Genomic DNA, 20,542 nt, shown 5'->3' on the forward strand with positions numbered 1-20,542 from the left:
ATTACTGCTTCATTCCAGCCAGGCAGGCAGTCCAGGCAGTCCAGGCAGACCACCAGGGCCAGACATTTGTTGGTCGGGGTGGACGAGGGTAAAGTGTGTCTGTGACAGAGAGGTCAATAACTCCCCTTCTAATAACATTTCATATTTATCAGTTGGGCTTTGAAGAAGCAAACGGAAACCCAAAATGATGACGGTGACCCATATGGAGAACCTGGTTCGCTACGACAATGGCTACGAGGATGAGTACATGATGCAGGAGGATGAGTGGGACCGGGACATGCTCCTGGACCCGGCCTGGGAGCAGCAGCAGAGGAAAGTAAGTCACCCTGAAATCACCAAAATGTATAAACAATACCTAACTCTGGCTAGCAAACGTCTATAAACAATACATAACTCTGGCTAGCAAACGTTTTATAAACAATACCTACCTCTGGCTAGCAAACGTATATAAACAATACCTACCTCTGGCTAGCAAACGCCACATTAGCCACAAACAGTAACTTTTTAATGTGTTTTCGGCTGATATGAAGTGCTATGTGCTTAAAGAGGACATTAAAAAGTCACTTTAATAAACTTTTAAGTGCTACGTTAATGAAAGGAGGCGAAAATTGGTGTTCGCAAACAAAACTTCCGGTCAGTATTTACAAAATAAAACTTCCCGGATCTTGTTGCTATGCTGTGTGCCATCTTGCTTCGGAATGGAATGGCCTTTATTGTCATTATACAAGATGTATCTCCTTTCAGTGCAATAGTCAAGTTAAAAAAAGTATACAAAAAGTAAAGTAAAAAGACAGTTTAACAAGATATATACATAATACATATGTATATAATACATATATGTAAGATAAGGAAGATTAGGAAGGTTGATGTAATGATGTAATGGTGGAATTTGCATAATTGGCGTGATGCAAGTTCACTCCTGTTCCCATAACATTTAAAAATCAAGTGACGTACAAGACTTGAAGGGAAACATTCATTCATTCATTCATTTTCTAAAACTACAAAAACATACTCAATTACAGTAATATGTGAAAATATAATGTTTTCCATTCCACTTCTCTGAAGTGTGCGTCATTTCCAGTGATATATTTCGGTTCCCAGCTTGACAGAGCTAACGGGCCCTTGACTTACGGATGGCGGCATTGGGTACCAGCTGTCTAACAATAGCCCCCGCTGCCTTCCAGCGGCTCACCAGCCCACTGCCTCTCCTGGTGATACGCGTGGAATGCGAGCTGTCAACAGATGCTTCCAACACATGATGACGCTCTTGGGATTTAGAATGGACGCTGCCTCTAATTTTAACCCGGGCCACCATGCGGGCATTATAGTAGGGCTAATCCGCTGTCCTTGGCGAGGAATTCTTTTGTTTATAGAGACCACGTAGAAAATATTGCACCGGCAAGCATCGGGTAGACTGGATATAGCCCCCCGGCCCTCCACGATCTCAGTTGATTTTAGGGCTTTGTGAGTTGGCTTTTCAACTCTTTGCACAGCTGGAGCCCCTACACGCCCCCTCTGGCTCTTTAACCTTTCTGTGGCCCCCAATAAGGATGAGAAATGAGTGTATTTGTGGTAACACAAGGTGGAAACACTGTACTGTATATCACTGAATGCCCCCCATGTCATACTTTGGCGCTTATGCATGTCACTAAGGCACTAGGTACCAGTTCTGCAATTCATTCTGAGGATGCGTTTTAGCTTTTTCTTGGGCTTTTTGTGCTTTTTTTTGGTAAAACATAACTAAAAAGGTTGAAACTTCAGTCCATCTTACTTGAGAAAGTATCTGTTCTAAAGAGGTAGGGGATACTACAAATTTAGATATTTCACTTTTGGGTCATCAGCAGTACAACTCCCAACACTTCATTCATTTTCTACCGCGTTTTCCTCACGAGGGTCGCAGGGGGTGCTGGAGCCTATCCCAGCTGTCTTCGGGCGAGAGGCGGGGTACACCCTGGACTGGTGGCCAGCCAATCACAGGGCACATATAGACAAACAACCATTCACACTCACATTCATACCGATACCAATTAAAATTAAATTAAATAAATTTACCAATTAATTACCTAGCATGTTTTTGGAATGTGGGAGGAAACCGGAGTTCCCAGAGAAAATCCATGCATGCACGGGTAGAACATGCAAACTCCACACAGAGATGGCCGAGGGTGGAATTGAACCCTGGTCTCCCAGCTGTGAGGTCTCCCAACACTTGACTTTTGTATATATCTCCATCTCACACTCGCATCTCTTGTCCATTCATCCTGGGAACGACACGTCCTCATTGTCATTACAAGAACACGAGATGCATTCAGGGATACCAATTGAACTGAATATGTCAATTAAATGAACCAATATGCCAACAGCCTCTAATAGTAGCAGATGTGATTTGAGTCACACTTTAAACCGTGTTATTATGAGAAATGAGGGGTTGCGTTCAAAGACATCATGAAATTGAATGTAAATGTAATTGTTTTCTGTGTATTTCCCAGTGTAAGTGTAAGTTTCAGCCAGCTACAAAGATGGCGTACCGATTCGCACATTCCCACGCCAGGTTGTTTTTCTATAGGTCACGTATTTTGCGTGGGAAAACAGTGCATGCAACTTTTTGGCCCCGTTATGTGCGTACATGAGTTTTATAGATGAGACCCCTGGTCGGACCACAATGCATTTTTAATTCTAGTCCTCCAGCCAATGAAACTTCTGAACGTGCACTACAACCAGTTTCAGTAGTTTCATGGAGTGGCGTAATGTTGGCGAACCATACAATCAATATTCATAAGAATTGTTGTTTTCCCATCATTTATTTCAGCTCAGACCCTCCATCCTTCCCGAGCTAGCAGGGCCCCCAGAGGCATCACCAGCCAGTAGACTTACAGGCTCAGATCCTGCTCGACATGATTCATAAATATTTTTATCCTAAGGCGTCACGGGTCAGTAGCGCCGCAGAGGGAGTCGGAGTACTCGGAAAAGTTGGGCCGCGGCGGGATTGAGCGACTCTATCCGAGTCAGATTTGGTGTACCAGACGCTCGCGGTTCTCAACAAGGATGGCAGCAGCTCAAAGTCACCAATCCCTCGGGGGACCCTCGCTCTGAAATGTGATGGCCTTTGCTCTGGAAGCTAAAACGTATTTGGTCTTGGACAAAGAGCCACAGGCGGTATGAAGATGTAGCATGGGTAGAAAAGCCAGAAGAAGTCAAAAGAATATTATATATATATATATATAATAAAATATATATATATAATATAATATAATATATAATAATATTATTTTCTAGGTTTTTACCTCCCCATAGTAAACAAAAAAAGAAAATAAATAAAACACAAGAAAAAAAGTCAAATGAAGATACTTTTTTAAATTAAAAAATTGAATAAATAATTTCAAACATTGAAAAAAATCTGTTTTATTTTAAAACCACATACACACTATAGTGACAAAAAAAAGTTATTAAATCTTGTCACTTTTTAAATGTTGTTTGTCTTTTGTGATGTTAAAAAAAATAAAATGGGGATAAAATAAATTGCAAAAAAAATGTTTTTGGGGTTTCCCTCCTAATATTTTTTGTCACTACGACTATGTTTTAAAATGAAATATTTCAAAATAAAAATAGTTTGTTTTTCCATTTAAAATATGTTCATTTTTTTACTAATTAATTTTTTTTTTTTTACAAATTTTATAAATTAAAAATCAATGAATCTACTACTTTTCTGATGATACTAATCATAAATGGCTAAAATGGCTATTTTGGATGATGATGTTTTGTCACTCTGATTATGCAATTTAAAAATAGAGTAAAATATTTATTTTTGTATGTTTTAAATTAATAAAATTTTATGCTTATCTATTTTTTCCAAATCTTAATATTGAAATTAATATTAATTAAAAATACCAGATTAAAAACCCACAAATTTAGTATTTTTCTGACATTGTTACTATTCAATATCATTGTCACTTATTTGAAGGTATTGTACTGTAATATGTAGCTCAATGTTAACAGTGCAAGTGTGAGCTGGAAGAATGCTTGCCAGATAAGACAACCTGGCAACTGTAACCGATCCAGTGCTGCCACAGTGATAGACGGCAATTGTCCACATGCCATTTTCCCCTCATGTTTTTTTAACGTTATTCCCTGCCGGCAGGTCTCTTATCATGAAGCACTCCAGAGCGCTCTATATTTAACGCCTTATATCAGCCGGAATGCTGAGCTCTGGTGGTGGTGGTGGCGGTGGGTGACCCCCCCCCCCCGGCTTTTTATCCGCATGAACGCCATTGTTGGCCAGTGAGAGACTTACAAGAATAGGAGGAGAAAGACAACAATAATCCTATCTTAACTGGATTTACAGTATTTCACAGCACACATACCTCACACAGTATTTGTTGTGATGCGAAGGAAGTACAGTTAGCCAGCCGGGGGGGGGGGGTGACATCGGACACTCATGTGTTGCTAAACGTTAATGGTAAAATGGTCAAAGAATTGGGCACTAAATTAATACAATTTTGTGGAACAAATACTGCAATTTAAGTTTTAGGTGAGTAGTTGTGATAGTGGTTAGGCCAGCAGAAAAGGCTTTGCAGGCCCTGACCGCATCCTATGACAGTTTAATCCACTTTTGTTTTGTTCCTCTTTGATTTCCGCTAGACCTTCACTGCCTGGTGTAACTCCCACCTGAGGAAAGCCGGCACACAAATCGAAAACATTGAGGAAGACTTAAGGAACGGACTCAAACTCATGCTGCTTCTGGAAGTCATCTCAGGTCAGAATCCTTGGGAAGAAGTGTTTTGGTTCTTTATTGTTTGAGGTGACGCCACAAATGAGCACTTGTGTATACATACAGTGGTACCTCAATTTACATTATTAAGTCGTGCACCGAAAATCAAAACGGTTTTCCCCTGGAAAATAATGTAAATCTAATTAATCTGTTCTCGATAGCCAAAAAAATTACCTTTTATGTAGAATAATTGAAAAAAAATTAAATATTACATACAGAAAACAATGCAAAATACTGATAAATAACAAATAAAATGGATAAAGATTGTGAGGAGGGGAGGGGATGCCATCTTCGTACTTTACATTGAGTTATGTTTTTAATTCAATAGTGTTGAATGATACAGTGCAGATGATAACTGAGACAGTGTATGTAAACCAGGACAACATTTTGGCAACCGTTCGAAAACCAAATTGATAAATTGTTTCTTGTTCAAGACTTGTTTTTGAGTTTGTATCACGATTTCAATATCAGTGAAAATATCAACTGGTTTTGTTTTGCATGCAGTGTGGGACCTTGGTTAGCATACGCCTCGGTTAGCATGTTTTTTTTTTTTAATGTCATAATTTTGTTTCTGTTTGCGTGCCTTCTCTGGTAATCGGTCAATATGGCACACACCTTGTCATACAAGCATGTAACTTTGTTCTTAATGTATTGATAACTGAGACAGTGTATGAAAACCAAAACAATGTTTTGGCAACTGTTTTAAAACCAAATTGATAAATTGTTTCTTGTTCAAGACTTGTTTTTGGAAAAAAGACACACACAAAATGAGTTAGTATGACGATTTCAATATCAGTGAAAATATCAAGTGGTTTTGTTTTGCATGCAGTGTGGGACCTTGGTTAGCATACGCCTTGGTTAGCATTTTTTTTTTACATCATAATTTTGTTTCTTTTTGCGTGCCTTCTCCGGTAATCCTGCAATATGGCGCGCACCTTGTCATACAAGCATGCAACTTTGTTCTTAATGTATTTTTTATTTTGTTAGCATCTTTAGTCCGCTTCTACATGGAAGCAGGAACTAGCAGTCATGTTTACAACGTGTACAAAAAATGTATAACTCTTCTAGGGATTGTGTACAAGTCAATATAGCATATGATATGCAAGCACTATATTTACATATTAGTACCGGTATTTACTAAATTGTCATGTCCTCTGTGGCGCGTTCACAGGTGAGAGGTTACCCAAGCCTGACAGAGGGAAGATGCGCTTTCACAAGATTGCAAACGTCAACAAAGCACTGGACTTCATCACGAGCAAAGGCGTAAAACTGGTCTCCATCGGAGCTGAAGGTACCACAACTCTTAGCTACAACGTACAGAGGTGTATTTTACTCAACGTGGTGCTTTTTTTTTTCAGAGATTGTGGATGGGAACGTAAAGATGACGCTCGGAATGATCTGGACCATTATCCTCCGCTTTGCAATTCAGGACATTTCTGTTGAAGGTGATGAAAGACATTTTAAGATATGAATGTGTTTTTAATGCACTTATACGTGCGAGCATAGCAACTATAATACTACTAATTTTTTTGCAGAAACATCCGCCAAAGAAGGCCTCCTCTTGTGGTGTCAGAGAAAGACCGCCCCCTACAGGAATGTCAATGTGCAGAACTTCCATGTCAGGTCAGTTATTAATAACTACTCATTGTATATTGTTTTCAATACATTTCAGAGCTAAATTCCGTTTTTCAAGTCACCACATCACAAGCAGATTCGACCCGAGCTCATCCATAACAACCACAGCTAGAATGTTTTTTCTAAACAACAAAATGGCGTGAAGTAGCGTGACGTCTATGTTTCACCGCGGGGGGGCCTCTGTCAACTGACATTGTCGGCTCTCTCTGCTCATTGGCGCGGCGAAGCTGGAAGGACGGCCTGGCCTTCTGCGCCCTGATTCACAGACACAGACCCGACCTCCTCGACTACTCTAAGCTCAGCAAGGTGTCGTGTGTGTGTCACCTATAACTGGGATGCTGTGTGTCGGGCCCCCAAAGCACTAACACAGACTGACGTGACTTCCACACCCCTTCCAAAAAAAGTCATACTAAAAACTGCACTTTTTTCCCTGTTTTGTGAGAGAGCTAATATCACATTATAATAAATAATACATCAATGCTATTATGCACTCATACACTGCAATAATAGGATATTGTGTTGTGCCTTTGTAAAGCTAATAATGCTCTGTTTGTTTTTATTCAGTGGTGTAGAACTGCGCTGCATCACATTTGAGATCTAGTTTAAATATTTTAGTAATCTTATTTAGCTGCAGGAGAGAGCTACATACTTTATAAACATTATCAGTATGATGCAGTGCAGAAAAACAAAGAATTCATCAACACGTTTATGCTGGAGTTTGCATGCACACTCAAAATAACCTTCAGAATACAGATTGATATATTATTTATGACGATATGTTGTTGCCTCTATGAATGAATGAATGAATACCTCATTGCTTATAGTGTCAATCAAAACTGAGCATTATTGTCCTTGTAAAGGTATTTGCGGTACAGCTCTTGTGTGGATTTGTATGATCTTTATGATCAAAAATCATAAAGTAGTACCCACAAATAGCGACTACTGTACAGTATATTTATTTAAGTTTAAATCAATTTCGGGAAGAGCTTGTACATTATGTCAAATACTGTCGGTGTACGCTATTACTGCCACATTGCATAAACGTGTATAAACCACACCCACTAAATTTAGAGAAAACAGATTTTAGACATATCGCATTTGTCTATGTCATAAAATGGCATACTGTTGCATGCACAAGTCTGTCAGAACCAAGTAAAGGCCCACTAGCCTATAGCCCAGATGGAGGCTGATGTCATTGCAGCACCTCAATGAATGCATGGCTCAGACTGTCATGTTGTTATACTGTTACATAATGACCTACAATATTTTTGAGATATACCTTTGGGGTGTTAAGTCGCTATGTGATGAATTTAGTCTAGTTGGTGTTGTCATTGAGATGACCCTATGAGTCAGACTGTCATGTTGTTATACTGTTACATAATGACCTGCAATATTTTTGAGTTACACCTTTGGGGTGTTAAGTCGCTTCGTGATGAATTTAGTCTAGTTTTTGTTGTCATTGAGATGACCTTGTGAGTCAGACTGTCATGTTGTTATACTGTTACATAATGACCTGCAATATTTTTGAGTTACACCTTTGGGGTGTTAAGTCGCTTCGTGATGAATTTAGTCTAGTTGGTGTTGTCATTAAGATGACCTTGTGAGTCAGACTGTCATGTTGTTATACTGTTACATAATGACCTGCAATATTTTTGAGATTATACCTTTGGGGTGTTAAGTCGCTATGTGATGAATTTAGTCTACAGTACATTACACACTTTTTCTCATTTCATGTGGATGTTCTGGCTTTAATGCTTGTATGAACAGGGAGCTCACATTCCCGCCATGCACACTTTTCACTGCTGGATCAGAACATGGATGGCGCACTCCTGTGGAACATCCCTGATAACTACAGCTTTTTATTGGCTTCACTGTGTAATGAAGTTGTTCATTTCAACTTTGGCTACAGTTTCTTCACTCGTCACCCTCGGAAGCAGAAGCCCTCGCTTGTCAGCACACGTCTCACAGTCAGGGAAACCTGAATCTCGACCCGGCAGATCTCGGGATCAGCTCCGACTCTGCTATGACAGTCACGTAGCAAAGTCTGCTGCCGAGGCTGCTCGGCCTCATGAGAGTCAGAGGCAGAACACGCCGGCTCAGTCAAGCATCACGGCGAGGCCCATCACGACTTCGTCTGTTTCCTCCCACTGCTTTTTCTCACTTTCACACGTAGGCTTGTTAGTTTGGAGACAGTTGCATTGTGCCACCAGGCAGCTGTTGAGGTTGGCTCCAGGTGAGCTTGCTTGCATTGTTGAAGTACACTCAGACACTAGTGGTGTCCTCAGAGCAATCCCAGCATCCATTCAGGCATCGCTTTACTCCCCGGATCTGGGAGCAGCTGGCCCTGTCATGTAGTGAGACACCATCTTGGATCTTGCGGAGACAATGGCGTGATCCCTTTTAGCCACTGACTGTCCGGTTAGCAGGGAAGGTCTCAGCTGTTGGTCCAGTGTGCCACTCTTGTCTCTGTTCAAATGACAGTATTTGCGTGAGAAGAGTATTTTTTGTATTATTAGCATTAGGGCAACACTGGAAAGAATACTACAAAAATAGAAACATGATTTAATATGACAGAACTGAGTAATAATTTATGACAAAGATTTGACATTCATGTTAACTTACTTACTTATTTAAGAACTTTATTTATCCGTTAGGAACTTCATTTGTGCGGAGCATCAAAGCGTGTGCAGTTCATGTACCAAACAATACAACATAAAACACATACAGTCAACAGATACAAACAATCAACCATCTATTTGCAGAAGAAAGCCTGCCAGCACAATACCACATACGTTAAAACCAGTGATAAAGAAACAATGCTAAAATATGAATAAATAAATAATACCCGATAAACTTTAAAAAGTGAAGTTAATAGAAAGAAGTCAAAATTTCCAAGAAAAGTACCGTAATTTCTGGTGTATAAGCCACAACGGAATATAAGCGGCACATGTCCACGTCATGAAAAACTCACAACGCAGAAGGCTCATTACTCAATATAACAGTCTGATCTTACAAAGAACACTAAAGTCATCGCACAGCAACTTAACACTCAAAAGGTAGCAAAACAAATATACCAATACAAGTTTAAAATAACCTGCGACCCTAGTGTCACTGCAATGTTGCCTATGTCCACTAGAGGGAGCCAGAGGAGCCTCGAGCTCAGAGGGAGTCTGACGTCATCGCAGCCTTTGTGGCATCTTTTTTTTTGGAAAATGCTAAATTTTGTCAAAATGACTTTTTTCTACTCTTTCCCCATCTCACATGATCTTAGGAATTTATACCTGCAACATCAATTTTATTACCGATTTTTTTGAAAAAATGAAAAACAAAAAAATCTAAATCTATGGTGTATCCTCTTCTGGGTCCATATTCATGAGCGATTGCTTGACTTGGCCATTTCACACCTCAGCGTGAAGCTGCTCGATTCAAACCCCAATTACTGACATAGAGTATTACGTAGCTTTTGCGCCAAAACGGTTATGGATTTTCCGTTGAGCTACAGTCTTGGCGTCATTGATCAAAGCATACGACTCAATCTAATAAAGGCTAGTCACTTTTAGCTTGATAAATGAGCGTGCATGCTGCAGGTGATGAGGGACTATGACATGTCCACCATGAAGGTCAGAACGGTGGCATTTTAAGTCCGGCATTGCTGTTCAGTCATGTGGAATTGTGCTTCTTTATTTAGGATGATCCTCTGGGGAACCTGAACCTGGCCTTTGACATAGCAGAGAAACACCTGGACATTCCCAAAATGCTGGACGCTGAAGGTAATCATATTTTAGGAAATTACTCGGAATGGATGAATGGGGAATAAAATGCAATTTTTTTTGTACATCTACTATAATGATTTATCTCTCTTATTGACATATTCTACCCTGCTGGGTATAGACATCATCAACACCCCCAAGCCTGACGAGAGAGCTATCATGACCTACGTGTCCTGCTTCTATCATGCTTTTGCTGGCGCAGAGCAGGTATGCAAAATCTGAGTTTGCTTTCCTGCAAATGCTAATCATCTCAGATTGTGTTTTCTCTAAGCAGATTGATTTAGAGCCCAAAAAAAACTTATGTTTTCAGACAAACGCTGGAAATATTGAGCGTGATTGTAATGAGGTTGTTTGTTTCTCCCAGGCAGAGACGGCCGCCAACAGAATCTGTAAGGTGCTGGGTGTGAACCAGGAGAACGAGAAGCTGATGGAGGAGTACGAGAGACTGGCCAGCGAGGTACAAAGCACAATTTCAACATGATGCGTATTAGAAATAAAAATTAATCCTCAGATCATTGGATAAAAATAACACAATCATAGTCGGAATAGAAGGAACCTACACAACGCAAAGAGTGGTCAAATCCAATTTCATGGTCCGAAGGATTTCAAAAAGGGATTTTGTGTTTTTCTTCTTGAAGTTTGTTGTTTTGATAAATAATGTATTCCCTGGTTGAAAGTAGGTCAGGTGTTATTTTATTTTTCTTAACACCCGATTTAAAGGACTTCCATGACAGAGTGCCTTCAATTTCACCACAATTTCACCACAAAACATACTTTTTTTTACATAAACAACTTGAATATGGCTGCACGGTAGTCAAGTGGTTAGCGCACAGACCTCACAGCTAGGAGACCAGGGTTCAATTCCACCCTCGGCCATCTCTGTGTGGAGTTTGCATGTTCTCCCCGGGTACTCCGGTTTCCTCCCACATTCCAAAAACATGCTAGGTTAATTGGCGACTCCAAATTGTCCATAGGTATGAATGTGAGTGTGAATGGTTGTTTGTCATATGTGCCCTGTGATTGGCTGGCCACCAGTCCACGGTGTACCCTGCCTCTCGCCTGAAGACAGCTGGGATAGGCTCCAGCACCCCCCGTAACCCTCGTGAGGCAAAGGGGTAGAAAATGAATGAATGAATCTTCATACTACATGTTCTTCTTCTAATATTTGGGCTTTGTTCCCATAGAAAATGAATGAATGAATAATTTGAATATAGTAATCATATAAGAAGGCCGTCTAATTGAATCATGTAAATCCACAGTGCAGTGGAACCTTGGTTAGCGTGTTTTTTGGTTAGTGTCGAAAATTTACGTCACGATTTAACAGTGTGCATTCTCCACTTAGCGTACAATATGGTGTTTTTTTTTAAACAATATTAGTTTTACATCCATAAAAAAAAATCCAAATGCTTATAAATAACAAATGAAAGACATGATTGATCCCAAAGACACAATGTAGTTGCGAGATCAACCACCACCACCACCTTCCTGTCAACGTTTGGGAAGACCTGGTAACATTTTGAGGGGTGTGCGTTATTGTGCTGTCATAAAGATCCAATCATGTCAAAATATGGATCACTACCCTACCCAGCTGCTGGAGTGGATCCGCCGTACCACTCCCTGGCTGGAGAACCGCAGCCCGGAGAAGACCATGGCGGAAATGCAGAGGAAGCTGGAGGACTTCCGGGACTACAGGCGCCAGCACAAGCCCCCCAAGGTGCAGGAGAAGTGCCAGCTGGAGATCAACTTCAACACCCTGCAGACCAAGTTGCGCATCAGCAACCGGCCTGCGTTCATGCCCTCCGAAGGCAAGATGGTGTCTGTAAGTCGGCGCTCCGAATCCATCCGTCCGTCCTTTGCATCATTAGATGCCAGAGACAAACCCGCTTTGACCTTCTCTCCAGGACATTGCCACAGCATGGCAGGGCTTGGAGCATGCAGAAAAGGGCTACGAGGAGTGGCTCCTCACTGAGATCCGCAGGTTGGAGAGACTGGACCACTTGGCCGAAAAGTTCCGCCAAAAAGCCACCAGTCATGAAAACTGGGCCTGCGGTCAGTTGCTCCTCCTTTGGTCTACCATCTTCATCGTGTTCTTTGTCACCACCAGAAATCAAGTTTGTATTTGGATGTAATCTTTGCCTTATTTTTTTTTAAACGTGTTCCATCAGGCAAAGAAGTGCTTCTGTCCCTGAAGGATTACGAAACAGCCACCCTGACGGAAATAAAGGCTTTGCTTCGAAAGCACGAGGCCTTTGAGAGCGACTTGGCAGCCCACCAGGACAGAGTGGAGCAGATTGCCGCCATTGCACAGGAGCTAAAGTACGCCTCCCCCTTCGCTCCCATCGTCGAAATTAGCAGTCGTTGTGTACCGGGATCAGCAATTGGATCAGCAATTTAAAGCAGACTAAATGAGATTGGGCAGTTAGTGGAAAATCAAAGGACGCTGGGGCAATTTTTTTTATATTTTTACATTTCTAAAATACTCCAATTAATCCAACGTGTTATTATTATTATATATATTATGATATAAGCAGGTAATATCAATATTTTATTCCAACACTTGTACAAAGGTTATGTTTACAAAATACAATAGTGTCACTTTTTGCTGCAAATTAGGTAATAATAATAATAATAATAATAATAATACATTTTATTTGTATAGCGCTTTTCAGAGTACTCAAACACGCTTTACAGTACGCTTGCATTCAAGAGTACATTGTTTAACCGCTCTCTCTGACGCCGGGCTTTTAGCATGATGGCTAGCGCTCTCAACTCTCATTTAGCACACTCGGGTTCGAGTCCAGCCGAGGATTCCATTTGGATATTTTTGATTTTCTAAAAAGGCTACTTCATATGCAAATACTTTGTACCATAAACCGTGATAGAGTATACCCGTGAAATTGGAAGCACGACATGGCGAGGGATCGCCGTGTAATCCTGTCCTGTCATTTATCTCACTGTCAATCAAATACAATAGAAATGGGCATATTTGAGGCATAGTTGAAAATGGTGGTTAATCATGATTAATTCATTTGAAAACTGATTAATTTCTATCGCATTCATTTCGACCACAATGAGGGTCGCGGGGGGTGCTGGAGCCTATCCCAGCTGTCTTCGGGCGAGGGGCGGGGTACCTTAATAGGGGCACATTCATATTAACTTAGCATTAACTTAGCATGTTTTTAGAATGTGGGAGGAAACCGGAGTACCCGGAGAAAACCCACACATGCACGGGGAGAACATGCAAACTCCACACAGAGATGCCTGAGGGTGGAATCGAACTCGGGTTTCCTAGCTATGTGGCCTAACCACTCATCCTGTTTTTTTCTATTCAGTCATTCATTTTCTACCGCTTATCCTCACAAGGGTCGCAGGGGGTGCTGGAGCCTATCCCAGCTGTCTTCTGGTACACCCTGAACTTGTGGCCAGCCAATCACAGGGCACATATAGACAAACAACCATTCACACTCACATTCATACCTATGGACAATTTGGAGTCGCCAATTAACCTAGCATGTTTTTGGAATGTGGGAGGAAACCGGAGTACCCGGAGAAAACTCCACACAGAGATGGCCGAGGGTGGAATTGAACCCTGAACATGCTAATTAACCTAGCATGTTTTTGGAATGTGGGAGGAAACCGGAGTACCCGAAGAAAAACCCACGCATGCACGGGGAGAACATGCAAATTGGCCGAGGGCGGAATTGAACTCAGGTCTCCTAGCTGTGCGCTAACCACTTGATGACCATGCAGCCTTTGAAAACTGATTAATCTGATGAAATATTTGAATTATTTTGCAGCCATAATGATTAGAAAATGTTTCAGGCCTATTCCCCTGTGCCGCATTTTGGAAACCCGTGTTGTACATAGACATTTATATGAAATATGCTCTGTTTCAACTATCTTAGCATAGCATCCTTGGCCGAGCCACATCATGTCTGCCGGCTCAAAGCTTCTTGCTTTGTTTTTCCAGTGAGCTGGACTACCACGACGTGGCAGCTGTGAACCAACGCTGCCAGAGCATCTGCGATTTGTGGGACAGGCTGGGAACCCTCACCCAAAAAAGGAGAGAGGCACTGGAGGTGAGGGATGGTACATTAAAGAGTACATTAAATGTTTTGCATGTTCCACAATCTCCACAAGAGTGTGCTAATGATCCATTCTGATGCAATCAGAAATGTCAATGCATATACAGAGTTGGGTGTCTTCATCTGAAAGTAAAAAAAACAATAACAATAAAGAGTAACAGTCGCAAACAGCGAGAAAAAACCCTTATTGAAATAGTAGTTAATGCAAACATGGATGCCACGGCCCACTGGCCACTTCCTGTCATCCACGCTGACCATTCCTGACCTGCAACTGTACGAGGGCCCAGGAAAAAGTCTAAGGATTAACCATGAATGACAGCAACAGGAGCTCTGTTGTCCGTCCACTCAATACAACTCCCCCCCTGACCGAGCCAAAGTGGGGTTAACAAGGCCATGCTAATGTTAGTCGTCATAACAGGTGTGTGTGTGTCTTTAGGATTTTTCTGTTACGGGATTTGTATCCGAGAGAGAGCTCCGTCGGGCATTTTGAGTCTTTTATCAGGATTTATGTCGTCTCCTAATCCTTCCAGCGCACAGATAAGCTGCTGGAGACCATCGATCAGTTGTTCCTGGAGTTTGCCAAGCGCTCGGCTCCTTTCAACAACTGGATGGAGGGCGCCATGGAGGACCTGCAGGACATGTTCATGGTGCACGCTATTGAGGAAGTCCAGGTAGGGGCAAGAAGAAGTCACGCCTGCAGTGAGCACAATTCACCCGTCCGCTTGTTCTCATTAAGGGTCACAGGTAAGCTGGAGTTGCAACTGCTCTGATGTACAGTATAGTCTGTCGGAAAACATGGCCGCCAGTTCACATCTATGGCCTCTCCGGCCACCACCAAACATTCATTACCATTCATAAACCAGTGATTTTATGGCTGTTTTTCCATGTCTACAGGGCTGCTATAATGTTACAAACCGGAATTAGATGATCGTAAACAGGTTTTCAACAAAAATATTCCATGTATTAATTCATTCATTCATTCATTTTCTACCGCTTTTCCTCACAAGGGTGGCAGGGGGTGCTGGAGCCTATCCCAGCTGTCTTCGGGCAAGAGGCGGGGTACACCCTGGACTGGTGGCCAGCCAATCATAGGGCACATATAGACAAACAACCATTCACACTCACATTCATACCTATGGACAATTTGGAGTCGCTAATTAACCTAAGTTGAAATATTAAAGAAGATGCCATAAAGTTGTAATATAATGATAAACCAACTAAATCTAGAATTATAGTAGTTTTGGAATGTTAAATATTAAAGAAATATAATGGGGAACAAAGTCCAAATATTAGAAGAAGAACATGTAGTATGAAGATTCATTCATTCATTTTCTACCCCTTTGCCTCACAAGGGTCACAGGGGTGCTGGAGCCTATCCCAGCTGTCTTCAGGGGAGAGGCGGGGTACACCCTGGACTGGTATAGACAAACAACCATTCACACTCACATTCATACCTATGGACAATTTGGAGTCGCCAATTAACCTAGCATGTTTTTGGAATGTGGGAGGAAACCGGAGTACCCGGAGAAAACCCACGCATGCACGGGGAGAACATGCAAACTCCACACAGAGATGGCCGAGTGTGGAATTGAACCCTGGTCTCCTGTGAGTTCTGCGCGCTAGCAACTCGACCACCGTGCCGCCCTCCATGTATTTATATTAAATCCTAATATCATGGTTGGGTCTGGAAGCAATTAACCAATTAAGGTAATATTTTGCTTAGGACCAGTCCAGGGTGTACCCCGCCTCTCGCCCGAAGACAGCTGGGATAGGCTCTAGCACCCCTGCGACCCTTGTGAGGAAAAAGCGGTAGAAAATGAATGAATGAGTTATCCATTATAAAGAAGAAGTGGGTGCATCTTAGCTTCGTGTTATACAAGTTATTACTTAATATATTGGGATTTTAACTTTTTTTTTTCTTTTTCAGTGTGTTCTGTTGCTCTTTTAGAGCATCTTATGCTTCCGTGTCTTCCAGCCAGTATCATCTTATTTTTTTAGAGAATACAAAAGAAGCGAGGGGGCACAAATGGACTTTGGACACCGCCATTGTAAGCCGTTGAGGTCACCAATTGTGAGACCCGTATTATATTTACAGTACTTTTGTGTCTCTATTGTGACTTTATGATGTGAGCAGCGCTATTATGATTCATACTTTGCTCATCATTAAACCGTACACTCGCGTATCGCACCCAGAAAAAGTCACAGCATGTTATCACACCTGACAAAAAGTTGACATTTTCGCAGCCTTTCAGCACTTCAAGCCTTTTTTTTTTTTCTTCTTCTTCTTTGCTTCCCCCCTCAGAGTCTAATTGCAGCTCACGAGCAGTTCAAAGCCACTCTCCCAGAGGCGGATGCTGAGCGACAGGCCATCTTGGGAATCCACAATGAGGTGCAGAAAATCTCCCAGAGCTATGGGATCAAGGCTAACATTATCAACCCCTACAGCACCATCACCACCGACGAGCTCCTCATCAAATGGGACAAGGTAGCCGGACGCCGCATTTCAAAGCATATTCATATCCACTGAATTTTTTTTTTTTTTGGGGACTTTTTTCAGGTTAAGAAGTTGGTTCCTCAGAGAGACAGTGCCCTGCAGGAGGAGGTGGCACGCCAGCATGCCCATGAAAGGTTGAGGCGGCAGTTTGCCGCCCAGGCTAATCTAATTGGACCCTGGATACAGACCAGGATGGAGGTTAGCCACACACACGATGCGTTCATGCCATTACGGCCATCTCATGGAGGATAATGCTATTTCAACACATTGTACACAAGGCCGCTAATTGGATACCGAACTTGAATATGACTCTCTAAGTCTAAAGTACCCCGAAGTACCCCCCAACCACCGCAAAAGAAAATTAAATTGACCTCCTTTCTTGACGCACAGGAAATTGGACGCTGCGCCCTGGAGATAGGGGGCACCTTGGAGGACCAGATGACCCAACTCAAGCAGTGCGAGCATGTCATTGTCGCCTACAAGCCCAACATCGACAAGCTGGAGGGAGACCATCAGCTCATCCAGGAGTCGCTGGTGTTTGACAACAAGCACACCAACTACACTATGGAGGTACAAAAATCATTAGCATTAAAAACATATGCCCAGCATTTTATTTGTTTAAAAACATATTTCTTTTTTTTTTTCATTTGCGTTTTTCCACATATAAACGTGACTTTTAATAATAGATATTTCATGGATATTATGGTGTTTTTGTTATGCTTTCTCAACGCTACTCTACTTGGTAACCCTTCATTATTATCATTATAATGATTATTATTAAAACATTTTTTAACTTTAGCTTTACAAATACTATGTCTGCTCTGGATTGTTGTGATAATAACATATTTTAAGAGAAATAAGTTAAAATCTAAAAATGAAAAATTGCAAAATATTATGAGAATTTATGATTATTATTAAAACATTTACAAATACTAAAAGCTTTACAAATACCAAAAATATTAAAGACAAAATACATTTTTTTAAATATACAAACAACAGAAAATACAGTTTTAACTTTGGCGGAAAAAGTCATAATATTATTGGAATAACGTACATTTTTGTAGCATAGCATTGAAATATTAAAGACAAAAGATACATTTTTAAAATATAGAAACAAAAGAAAATAATAATTATAATGATTATTCTTAAAACATTTTTAACTTTAGCTTTACAAATACCAGGTCTGCTCTGGATTGTTGTGATAATTACATATTTTAAGAGAAATAAGTTAAAATCTAAAATGAAAAAATTGCAAAATATTATGAGACTGATGTTATAATACTATGAGGAAATTTTCTTAGCATGGCGTTGAAATATTAAAGACAAAATATACATTTTTTAAATATAGAGACAAAAGAAAATTATCATTCTACTGATTATTATTTAAAAAAAAATTAACTTTAGCTTTACAAATACCAGGTCTGCTGTGAATTGTTGTGATAATTACATATTTTAAGAGAAATAAGTTAAAATCGAAAAAGAAAAAATTGCAAAATATTATGAGAATAATGTTATAATACTATAAGGAAAATTTTTGTAGCATAGCATTGAAATATTAAAGACAAAAGATACATTTTTTAAATATAGAAACAAAAGAAAATACAGTTCTAACTTTGGGGGGGAAAGTTACAATATTATTGGAATAACATGAAAATTTTTTGGGAATAAAGTCATAATATTGGATTGTTGTGATAATGACATATTTTAAGAGAAATAAGTTGAAATCGAAAAAGAAAAAATTGCAAAATATTATGAGAATAATGTTATAATATTATGTGGAATTTTTGTAGCTTAGCATTGAAATATTAAAGACAAAATGAATTTTTTTAAAATATAGAAACAAAAGAAAATACAGTTCTAACTTTGGGGGAAAAAGTTACAATATTATTAGAATAACGTAAACATTTTATGGCAATAAAGTCATAATATTATGAAAGAAAATTAGCAGTGTGTCGTTTATTTATGAAAATGCACGCTTCATGCACGAAGGGTGCAGATGCCAGGATTGGTGGAATACTCACTAGCCGTGAAAACCTGCTCACGTGACGTTTTCCATGTCGCCATTCCACACAGCACATCCGTGTGGGCTGGGAGTTGCTCCTCACGACCGTCGCGCGCACCATCAACGAGATTGAAACCCAGATCCTGACCCGTGACGCCAAGGGCATCAGCCAGCAGCAAATGAACGAATTCAGATCCTCCTTCAACCACTTTGATCGGGTACGACGCTCTTTCTGTCGGTTTCATTCATCCGGTTAATATCATATTTAAATTTTGTGCCTCTAACTGCAGAAGAAGAACGGCGCCATGGAGACGGATGACTTCCGAGCCTGTCTCATCTCCATGGGTTATGATCTGGTGAGATGCTTTAAATGTTGAAAATGTTAGTCCTGCTAAAAATCACTAAAAACATTTTGTTACATCTTTTCCCCAATTAGGGCGAGGTGGAGTTTGCCCGCATCATGATCCTAGTTGACCCCAACGGGACAGGAATCGTCTCCTTCCAGTCTTTCATCGACTTCATGACCAGAGAAACTGCCGACACCGACACCGCAGAGCAAGTTGTCGCATCCTTCCGCATCCTGGCAGCTGATAAGGTTTGTGTTGTGGAATAAAACAGCCTTAAAACCCACCCCTAAATGATTTATTAGTATGATCCTATATCCTCCCTTTTACATCCTAGCCATACATTCTGGTGGAGGAGCTGAGAAGAGAGCTTCCTCCCGAGCAGGCCGAGTATTGCATCATGAGGATGCCGCCGTACACCGGCCACGGGGTGCCACCGGGGGCGCTCGACTACACCGCCTTCTCCACCGCCCTTTACGGAGAGAGCGACCTTTAATCCTCGCAGCATGTGTACCCATTAGTGGATTTATGGAGTCTAGGGAATCTAACAAGAGGAGACTCACTGGTGTTGAATGTTTGTTTTGATTCGTAATAAAGTAAATTCACAGAAATGTTCAAAATGCCATGCATTGTTTTTAATGTGTCCTTGGGTTTCATTTGCAGCATCTGATAAAACATTCAGATGTCCTTTAAGTCATTCGGAAAGCCATCTAAAATGTAACATTGAAGCTAAATTACCCTAATTTATACAAAATGTTACGGACAAAGAGGGACAACACAAGAGTAAAATGTTTAAATTCAAGGGCATAAGTTAAGAGCATACATACAGACACAGAACGTCATGCATTTTTTTTTTTTTTGCCAACTGAACAGCTGCCAGTAATTTGGTCTGTTTTATGCTTTTAATGTATGTGCTGATTAAACATTAATTGTTCTGGTGATGCATGTTACTACCTTTTGTTTTATTACACTCATTCATGCCACCAATGGCTACCAAACACAGCTGGAGAGGCCATATGTTATTTTCATTGTACCCAAAGTATTTGAGGAGCATTAATGAAATAAATGGTATTCAAATCATGTTTGTGTACTTGACTGCATTGTGTTTGTCCAGAGAGTCAGTTAAACTATCTTTGAGGGATAGTTGCTGAACAAGCATAATTAACGTGTGCTTTGTCTTTTTTTTGGCTATTTTAGCTTGTAAAATGACTCTAATGGCCGCTGTCATTTATTGAACTATGTGCTAGCTTGATGTGGATATGCTAAGGCTACATTGAATGAAACTCGGAACTTTCATATTAAGGAAACAGCAACGAAACGCACCTGCAGTCTCCACAGTCTTAATATATTACCTTATATTGCTACTGTAATACTACACAATCTCTTTTCTTTGTATTTGATTGACACTTGCAAAAAAGTCGTAATATTCAAGTGTACTTGTGATTTT

General features: G+C 40.6%; 1 protein-coding gene across 1 annotated transcript; it reads left to right on the forward strand.

Annotated features, from left to right (window-relative positions):
- Positions 1-27: 27 nt before the first annotated feature.
- Positions 28-20,138, forward strand: actn2b (actinin, alpha 2b). The gene is made up of 21 exons (XM_058059138.1): positions 28-316; positions 4,636-4,750; positions 5,937-6,056; positions 6,124-6,210; positions 6,301-6,388; positions 6,628-6,706; positions 10,089-10,170; positions 10,292-10,377; positions 10,535-10,627; positions 11,759-11,989; positions 12,072-12,219; positions 12,336-12,486; positions 14,141-14,249; positions 14,786-14,926; positions 16,558-16,740; positions 16,813-16,947; positions 17,140-17,319; positions 18,823-18,969; positions 19,042-19,107; positions 19,188-19,346; positions 19,433-20,138. The coding sequence occupies exons 1-21, from the start codon at positions 185-187 to the stop codon at positions 19,589-19,591; spliced, it is 2,691 nt and encodes an 896-aa protein (XP_057915121.1). The 5' UTR covers positions 28-184; the 3' UTR covers positions 19,592-20,138.
- Positions 20,139-20,542: the final 404 nt, after the last annotated feature.

Source organism: Doryrhamphus excisus, chromosome 20 (assembly GCF_030265055.1).
Source record: "Doryrhamphus excisus isolate RoL2022-K1 chromosome 20, RoL_Dexc_1.0, whole genome shotgun sequence".
In the NCBI taxonomy this organism is placed as follows: Eukaryota; Metazoa; Chordata; class Actinopteri; order Syngnathiformes; family Syngnathidae; genus Doryrhamphus; species Doryrhamphus excisus.

Bases quoted from the DNA above. Each gene is read 5' to 3' on its own strand.
- actn2b (XM_058059138.1), top strand. From the start codon at position 185: ATGATGACGGTGACCCATATGGAGAACCTGGTTCGCTACGACAATGGC. The intron at 10,628-11,758 runs GTACAAAGCACA...TACCCTACCCAG, and splicing joins ACGAGAGACTGGCCAGCGAG to CTGCTGGAGTGGATCCGCCG. The intron at 16,741-16,812 runs GTAGCCGGACGC...GACTTTTTTCAG, and splicing joins TCCTCATCAAATGGGACAAG to GTTAAGAAGTTGGTTCCTCA.